The sequence below is a fragment of the Lonchura striata genome, chromosome 13 (assembly GCF_050655825.1).
Source record: "Lonchura striata isolate lonStrDom1 chromosome 13, ASM5065582v1, whole genome shotgun sequence".
In the NCBI taxonomy this organism is placed as follows: domain Eukaryota; kingdom Metazoa; phylum Chordata; class Aves; order Passeriformes; family Estrildidae; genus Lonchura; species Lonchura striata.
Window position 1 is genome coordinate 1072509 of NC_140715.1, and position 9175 is coordinate 1081683.

The 9175-nt window shown below is 49.2% G+C and overlaps 1 protein-coding gene across 1 annotated transcript; it reads right to left on the minus strand.

Moving 5' to 3' along the window:
• Window positions 1-5769: 5769 nt before the first annotated feature.
• LOC146766099 (endogenous retrovirus group K member 6 Gag polyprotein-like) lies at window positions 5770-8858 on the minus strand. Its single transcript, XM_085591054.1, has one exon. It carries the CDS (start codon window positions 7521-7523, stop codon window positions 5781-5783), a length of 1743 nt encoding a protein of 580 aa, XP_085447180.1. The 5' UTR covers window positions 7524-8858; the 3' UTR covers window positions 5770-5780.
• Between the last annotated feature and the right edge of the window lie 317 nt (window positions 8859-9175).

A 9175-nucleotide genomic window follows, 5' to 3' on the forward strand; every position in this document is an offset into this window, starting at 1 on the left:
ATTTGAAATGTATTTACAGAAGACAAAACGAAGCCCTAAAACCTATATGCCAAAAACAAGAACAAACTCTAAAAGCTATGTACAAAAGGGTGCCATTTCAGTCCAGGATCTCCATCAGTCCGGGAAGAAAAGCAGGTGCCATGGTCACTCCAGTCAGGCACAGAGGGCTCTTCCGTGTGTCCCCAGGCTGGCACACTGGGACTCTGCTGCCAGAGCTGAGGCTGGCTGGGTCTGGGGGCTGGGCCCCAGGCACTGCCATGGGGCTTGTGTGGCCCAAAGCAAGCACAGGACAGGCTGGGCATGGCCAGCAGAACCCAAGGCACTGGGTACCATGTGCCTGAGCAGGGACCACCCAGCCCAATCCCGCCCCAGCCTGGCTGCAGGGAACCCACTGTGCCTGTGGGGACCACATGCCTGTCCTGCTGCTGGCATCGCTCTTCATCCCAGGACCATGGCCTCCTCTTCATCTTCCTCATCAATGTCCATCTCATGATTGGTTGCTATGTGACTTGTACTATTATCTTAAAAGTATCTTTATGTTCGATACATGCCTGTCCAGCTGGCCTTGCAGTTAGAACAGCTTAGTACCCCCTTTGTTCTTCTCTATCTACTTCTACATACTAAGCAATTTCAATATCCTGCTTTCTGCTCATCATCTATTCTTCAGGGCCATGCGAACTTTGCAGCAGTCACGTAGCCCTCCCTATTTGGATTAATTTTACAGTATCATGTCCCTTGTCGTTCAACCATTCCTCTGTCAGGCTCTCTTCATCTCCCCCGTTTTCCTTTTGGACAAGAAGGTGTGCATTCAACATTTTCTGCAAAAGCTGCTGCATCAAGCCTTGTAAGCAAGTAAACACACAGGGCAAAACAAGCAAAAGTATCACAATTATGCTTAGAACTATTATGCCATATTTGATGATGTCCCTCAACCATGGTCCGATCCCCAATCCTTTCAACCAGCCTTCCAAGCCCAATCCGTCCTCCACCTTCAACTGTTGAGTTAGCTCGGTCAATTTTCGTATTTGCTTATGGATAGATGTAGAGTGATCAGATAAGTTCATGCAGCACATTCCTTCAAATTCCTCACAACCATGACCTTGGGCTAGCAATAGGAAATCTATAGCCGCCCTATTCTGCAGTGTGGCATGTCTTACTCAGTCTACGTCCAAAAGCATGTCACTTAAGGCCTTCGATGTAGCATTCGTCTGTTTAGCTAGCCAGCATCCCAGCTTGTTGAGTTGAGCTAATGCTCCTGCTGAGGCAACACCAGGCGCTAGGAAAGAGGCAGCAATAATCACCTCAGGGGACCAAAATCTAACATTATCTTGACAGTTACTGGCAAAGTTATGTACACTGCATCACAATCTGCTGCCATGATGACGCCGAGCCATGTCTAATATCATTGATGTGTTGGGTGTCAGCAATGACAATCTTCCTAACGAACAAGGGCCTCCCTTTATTTTGGAAGGTATGCCAGCCCAAGCTCTGTCACCACAAATAAAGAATATTCCTCGGGGCAAAGAAAGCGGATTATTTGTTGACTTTGAAACCTTTTTGGCCGTGTACTGACACCAGATACTACTGTTTCTGTAAATTGGCAAAGTGGAATTAACGACAATTGCAGACTCATTGATTCTCTGTTGCTTGCTTGTCCAGTTAAAGTACAAACAGCAATCCATGCCAACTGCCCCCAGTAGCTCTAGCTCCTGGGGTTCTGCCGGGGCGATCGGTAAGTAGGGCACCCACCTGTCCCAATTATCTACAGTAGTATTCAAATTTAAATTATCACAAGTTGGAACACGTGTAGGACATGGCCATGTATCCAATGGTAGACCGACTAGGCAGGTGGAAAACGGATTGCCTGGGGAAGATAAAGCAAGACAGATGGACTCTTGCCCTGTTAGATTTGCCATTGTGACCCATACATTTGTTTTAGGTTGAGGTGGGACGTATGCCTGCACACTTAGCAGCACGGCTGCGACGACGAAACCTCCTACACTGCGTGTCCCATTCCTCTGGGTCAACTTGCCACTGAATGGGGATGCCGATACCATTCTGACAACAGGAATCTATAATCCCTGTCCTTTTAACACCTAGAATTTTCTCTACTAAGTGCTGTACCCTCCAAGCTAGCCTTCTTAATTCCAGGTCTTCTGTATTTTCTATTAATCTCAGGCTCTCCCTGATAGGCTGACCTGTTAGTCGTGTTAAAGCGCGCTGTGGTGAGTCAAAGCTCCACTGGCGCTGACAGGTAAGACACCAGAATGCAGAGGTAAGGTGGTGCTGATGAATCCACCAACGATGAGAGCACCCTCCACAATATATTTTTACCCAAGATTGGTGGTCATAACTATTGCAAGTCAAGCAAGCAAGCGGACAAAAGCGGTCAAAGTCTCTAGCTAAATGAGGCAAGAGGCAGTCTTCAACTTCTCTCTGCAAGTCAAACAGGAACTTAGTCTGAAACTCTTCTTCTAGATCATACAGGATCCTGGAGATTGTCCTCTGTAGGCGCTGCCTCCTCCTCTGCTCCGGGCTGGTCATTGGTGGGCCGCACCCACTTAGCTGGGACCCACACAGTACCTGTTGGTGTAGAAACACACAGATAGCCCCTGCCCCAGTATAATACTTTGGCTGGACCTTGCCAAATCCCTGTTTTTGGATCTCTATACCTGACTACCATTTGCGGAGGGGTAGGGGCTTTAGAGGCAAAATGAGTAATTGCTGCGGGTAACCCCCCATCTCCAAAAATACATAAGTGATTAAGCACAAACAGGCATTTCAATAACCTATCCTGCACGCTGACTGTATCAATGTATTTTTCCAGATATTGTTTAAGAGTTCCATTGGTTCTCTCTACTATTGCCTGTCCAGTAGGGGAGTTTGCAATCCCTGTAACGTGTGTGATGTTCCATGTTTGCATAAAGCGGGCAACACGTTTACTGCAATAAGCAGGGCCATTATCAGTCTTGATCGTCTGAGGCACTCCCATAACCGCGATACAGCTGCTGAGATGTCGCTCCACATGAAGGGCCCGTTCTCCTGTCTGAGCAGTAGCCCATATGTAATGGCTGTAAGTATCAATATTCACATGGACGTACTTCAAGCGACCAAAACTAGGTACATGGGTGACATCCATCTGCCAAAGTTCATTAGCTTGCAGGCCTCGCGGATTTACTCCTATTCCCAGGCCCACTCCTCTGTTGTGATGGCTACATATGGGGCAAGCCTTAACAATAGCTCTAGCTTCTTGTAGTGGAATACGGAACTCCTGTGATAGGCCTTTGGCATTCTGATGAAAGATAGCATGGTTCTCTCGGGCCATTGTTTGCAGTGGAAGTCCTACTTGATGAGCAATTGACACTGACACTAATTTGTCGGCTCTGGCATTGCCTGCTCCCAGTCCTTCATTCCATTTGTGGCTGCAGACATGTATGATAGAATATGCCTCCCTTCTGTTCCTTAAGGTGCGCTTTAATTGAAGAAAGAGCTCGTAAAGGCGCTGATTTTGGACCTCCTTGATGGCGGCATCTTCAATCCTTGATGCCACTCCTACGACATAGAGTGAGTCAGAAACAACGTTCAGCGGCCCCAACAAGTGAGACACTGCCCAAATAACTGCCCTTAACTCCAATGTCTGTAAGTTGTCCTGAAATGTTGCCTCCAGTATCTGGTAATGCCATTGTTGTTCTGTCTTCCAGACCACAGCCGCTCTGCGTGATTTGCGGCCTGCGTCTGTGAAATCTGTAATGGCATTTGAGATAGGCTTCTCCTTTCTGAGGGGTTTCTGTATCCATGTCCATTTTCCTACCCATTGTAATTGTTTGGGTGTAAGGGGTCCTGTACTAACAGTAGCTGCAGATGAAAGCAATGCTTCGGCAAGGGGTGCAGAGTTTAGAAGGTACCAGTCCAAAGTGGGTTTTTCCATGGGTATATTGATTTTTACTGGTTCTGAACCACTTATCTCTAAAATACGAGTACGTCCCTTCTTGATAAGTGTTGCCAGGCTGTCGACCTTGGAGGTTACTGTTCTTTTTTGCTGTAATGGGGGTGAGATCCATTCTAGCACCACCGTCTCCCCCGTTTTCTTTTCATGCTGGGTGACAGCCCCTAATAGGTGGTCCTCAGTGTTCCAAATGGTCAAATGGAAAGGAAGATCAGGATCAAGACGTCTCACAAAACCAGTAGAGATGCAGTGTGTAATGTCGTGTAAAGCACGACGTTGATCTGACGTCAGATGAACTGGAGTGCAGGGATCGGTTCCTTTGAGGAGTGGGCGCAGTTTATCTAAAAGAGTATTAGGAATTCCAGTAACTGGCTTGAGCCATTGTAGGTCGCCCAAAAGCCTTTGCGCTTCATGCAAGGTGTTGACTGATGACTGGATAGATAGCTTCTGTGGTGTAATTCGCTGTTGAGTGATCGTCCATCCCAAGTATTTCCATGGAGCAGAAAATTGAATTTTGTTGGCTGCAATGACGAGAGAAGACTTCTCTAAGGTATGCAGGATATAATGGATTTGAGAGTCTAAAAAGGGGGTTGCTTGTGCGAACAGAATATCATCCATGTAGTGATAGATGATGGTATCGGGCATGCGTTGTCGCAGTGGCTGAAGTGCTGCATCCACATATAGCTGACAAATTGTAGGCGAATTACGCATTCCTTGTGGCAAAACCGTCCATTCAAATCTCCTGGCTGGCTCGCCATGATTGAGGGCAGGGAGAGTAAAGGCAAACCTTTTAGTATCTGCAGGGTGCAGAGCAATAGTAAAAAAGCAGTCTTTCAAATCTATAACTAAAATGGGCCATTCTTGTGGTAACATAGCAGGATTCGGCATCCCCGGTTGCAGTGCTCCCATAGGTTCCATCTGATCATTTACTGCTCTGAGATCATGCAAGAGCCGGTAATTGCCCGACTTTTTCTTGATAACAAAGATCGGAGTGTTCCAAGGGCTTGTGGATGGTCTAAGATGTCCCTGCTTGTATTGTTCATCAACCAACAAATGTGCCTGCTCCAGACTTTCCCGTTTCAAAGGCCATTGCTTAACTACCACAGGCTCGTTAGTAGTCCATGTAAGTGGTAGCGGGAAGATCCAAGCAATGGCCGTCACTGAAAAGAATGATCGTTGGTAAGGACGAGGCCCAACTGGGCCAGAACATCACGGCCAATCAAGCATTGAACAGCAGGTGGTAAGGTTGTTATAGAGAGCGCTGCAGACGCCTGTCTCCCTTCAATTTCAACAGTCAGCACTGGGGTGCGGCTTGCGAGTGTCATTCCGCCAATGCCGCTCACCGTGGTTGCTGTGGGCTGGGTGGGCCAAGACGCAGGCCAATGACCTGGGTCAATAATGCTGGTATCTGCGCCCGTATCCAGAAGTCCTTTAAGCACAATGCTGTGTCCCTGATGGATCAAGCGACAGGATTTCCTGGGGCGGGTGTTGAGATCCAAGGTAAGCAATGCGAGACCTCCTGTTGAGCCAAATCCCTCTGGAGTCCTGGGGACTTGGGATATAGGTTCCAATCCTTTGGTCATTTGTGGCAGTGGGATTAACTGAGCAATCCTTTGACCTTTTGGTACTGTCACAGGGGGATATGGCGTATGAGCAATGATCATGATTTCGCCGCAGCAGTCGGCATCGATGATCCCTGGTTCCACAAAGAGGCCTAAAATAGAGGCTGAAGAGCGGCCAATAATGAGTCCTCCCATAGCTTGTCCGTGTATTCGCAAGGGGCCATGGATTCCAGTTGGAATTTTATGTGGTCTTGAAGTTAGGAGATCAGTGTCTACTGCGGCTGCCAAGTCCAGGCCGAGGCTCCCGCAGGTGGCAGGCTGGAATTGCTGAGTGGCTTCATTTCTGCAGCTGCTATTTGTGTCCCGGCGCGGCCGCTGATCGCGCTGCTCCTGAAGTTTCCCTGCTTCTTTTTGCATGCGTTAGAGTTGTGGGTGTTTGATTGGCATCTGCCACACCAGACTCCTGTTGCTCCACATTCCCTTTGAGTGTGACCTAAGTTTCCACAGCGGTAGCATTTTACACGTGCCCCCCCAGTAGTATTAGAATGGGGGCGCCCAGCCGTAGCCTGAAGGGGAGCAAGGGCTGCTAAAACCTGATTTTGAGAGCTTGCCTGTTCTCGTAATCCCTGTCCTATCTCTTGCAAAGCATTAACCAATAGTGCCTGAGTTCCAACTGGTACTGAAGCAGCCTTTTCTAGCAATGCTTGGACAGTCCAATCCCCAGGGATAGAAGTAATCAAATTTCTAGTTGTGGGATTGCTATTCTGGAGTATGCACTGCTTAAGTAGGGCATCCTGCATATGATCAGCCACCCCTGCTTTGGACAACGCCTCCATTATTTTATCTACGAATGTGCCAAGAGGCTCCTCCCTGCCTTGTTTAATCCCCATATATATTGGAATTCCACCCGGGGTCTTGACTTTGTCTATGGCTCTTCTTGCCACCACTGTGGCTTCTCTTAATTTGTCAGGTCCTAGTGCCGCCTGTTGTTCTAAGCGTACATGATTACCCTGTCCCATGAGTTCGGCTACAGTAAGCCCTGCCAAAGGATCCCCCTGAGCCCTTGGTAAATTGGCACTTCTCTCCGCTTCCTCTCTCCAGCGTGCCTCAAAAAGTAAGCGTTGATGCGGCGTGAAGATCAATTTGGCCATTCCCCTAACATTGGAAGGCAATAAAGTGTGAGCATTAAAAATAAAATCAAGCATTTGCTTGGCAGGCTCACTGGCGATACCATAGCTCCCCACAGTAGCGCGCAGCTGTGTCAACAGTTTCCAGTCCATGCTCTGGACCTGCGCAGTGTACCCCCCGTCGCCATTCGGCGAAAATATCACCGGAAACGCAAGGGTTTCCTGTGCTGCCGTGAAGAGCTCAGCGTCCCCCGTCTGCATGCCCTCCTGTGCAATAGCAGCCCATAACTCACGTCGTCCCTTAGCCATGGCCTCCACGAGGTCAGAATCTGCCCTAGGGACAGGCGCCTGGCCGGGAGACGGCGGATGCCGCGAGGAGGGTGCTACGGTAACATTTTGAATTACCGGAGGGGGACGCGATGGTGGGGGTAGAGGGGGAGCTGATGGCAGCACCTCAATGCCACGAGTATCTGTGGGCGGTGCAGGCATTTCAGGAGCAGAGATGGGGACAGGGAAATTTGTAAGGACCGGAGGGTTAGGCTCACTAGAAGAAAGCGAGGGTTCATATTCCTTATTTTTCTCCCCGGCCGTCCGTATCCCTTCCACCGCCTTCTTTTCTGCCTGACACATTAGCAATTCACTATGAACTACCCGCCAAAGCTTTCCCATCTTCTTACCCGTTTTATCCTCATCTAACACTAACTCCACCAACTTATCCCCATATTTCCTCCATTCGGAAAGTTCATGAACACTATGGGGGTTAACGAAAAAGCCGTAAGACTCAGCATGATGCAATAGCGAAGGGAGATCCTTATCTAAGTCAATCCCCCTAATCTGCCTTTTTCTAAGAGAAGCACTAAATAAATCATATGCTGCTTGCCTTTCCATGATTACGTCGGTACCGTTGCTGGCTCCTTCAGGCTTCGGCAGCACGTATCGGCTGAGCCCGCTTCTACAGTCACTCAGGGCGCAGAGCAGAGCGTTTCGCCTCTTCTCTTTATTTTCGCCGTCCTTCCAGCTGCAGGACCCGAACTCCAACGTAGCACCTCTCTCGCCTTAGGCTCGGATCAGGTCCCTGCTTTCGGGGGCCAGTTGTTAGAGGGAATGCCGCGGGAGACAAGACTCATGATATCATGATCATCAAGTCTCAGTTTATTGTAACAGATTACACAGTTTATATATATTCGTTAATTAGCTCATACATATTGCAAAAGCCAAGCTCATGATTGGTTGCTATGTGACTTGTACTATTATCTTAAAAGTATCTTTATGATCGATACATGCCTGTCCGGCTGGCCTTGCAGTTAGAACAGCTTAGTACCCCCTTTGTTCTTCTCTATCTACTTCTAAATACCAAGCAGTTTCAATATCCTGCTTTCTGCACACCATCTACTCTTCAGGGCCACGCGAACGTTGAAGCAGTCACGTAGCCCTCCCTATTTGGATTAATTTTACAGTATCATGTCCCTTGTTGTTCAACCATTCCTCTGTCAGGCTCTCTTCACTCTTCCATTTCCACGTCCATCTCCTCATCCTCATCAACCTCCATCTCTTCCTCTCCAGTCTGTTCTCCATCCACCTCCATCTCCTCCTCCGTATCCATTATTGTGTCCACCTCCATCTCTTCCTCTCCTCTCTTTTCTCCCTCCACTTCCATATTCTCCTCTCTATCACTCTGTCTGTCCACCTCCATCTTCTCTACCTACAACAGCCTGCAGAGGTAGCAAAACCTCAGAGTGGGGTCCCTGTCCCACCCCATGCCCCCAGAACTCCAGCCCATACCCGGGCAGCTGGGGGGATCCGCCTCCATGGAATGGCACCGTACCTTCCTCAGGACAAATGTGAGCATCCTGCAGGGATGGATGACACAATCCAGGCCTTAGGCAGCTTTTGAGACTGATGAGATGAGGTCTCGGGGACAGGAACAAGAAGGGTGACAGGAGCAGCAGGAGCAGCGTGCAGCGTGTGCTGAGCCCAGGGCCAGCGGTTGTGTTGTGCTGCTTGCTGGCTGCTGGCAGTTCCAGATGGGACATGGATTGTGACATGACCATTGAGCTAGAGAGCCTTTGGTTCCATGCTTAGCAACGTTCCCCCAGACCATGGCGCTCAGAGCCCTGTTCCCAAGGATGGAGCATCCACAGCCTGGGCCAGTGCCTCAGCACCCTCAGTGGAAGAGAGCAGCTTCCTCAGATCCAACTTCAATCAGCCTCCTGCAGCTGAAAGCCGTCCCCCCTTGTCCTGTTGCCACAGGCCCTGTGGAACACCCTGTCCCAATCTTTCTTGTGGCACCCTTGCAGTCCTGCAGAGCTGCAGTGAGGCCTCCCCAGGGTCTCCTCTTTCCAGGCTGAGCATCCCCAGCCCCACGTGGAAAGCAGGCAGTGTGATCTGGGGGAGTCCAGGCTGGAGTCAAATGGCATCAGGAACTGAGAGACAGAAGCTTTAGGCCCAGGTTTGCCTCTCAATGTACAAAATTAATAAGAGTGGAGGGCAAGATGGTGGGACACTGCTTCTGCTCTAATTGGTGAATATAGTCTCTGGTT

Coding starts and splice junctions, on each gene's coding strand:
- LOC146766099 (XM_085591054.1), bottom strand. CDS start 7,523: ATGGAAAGGCAAGCAGCATATGATTTATTTAGTGCTTCTCTTAGAAAA.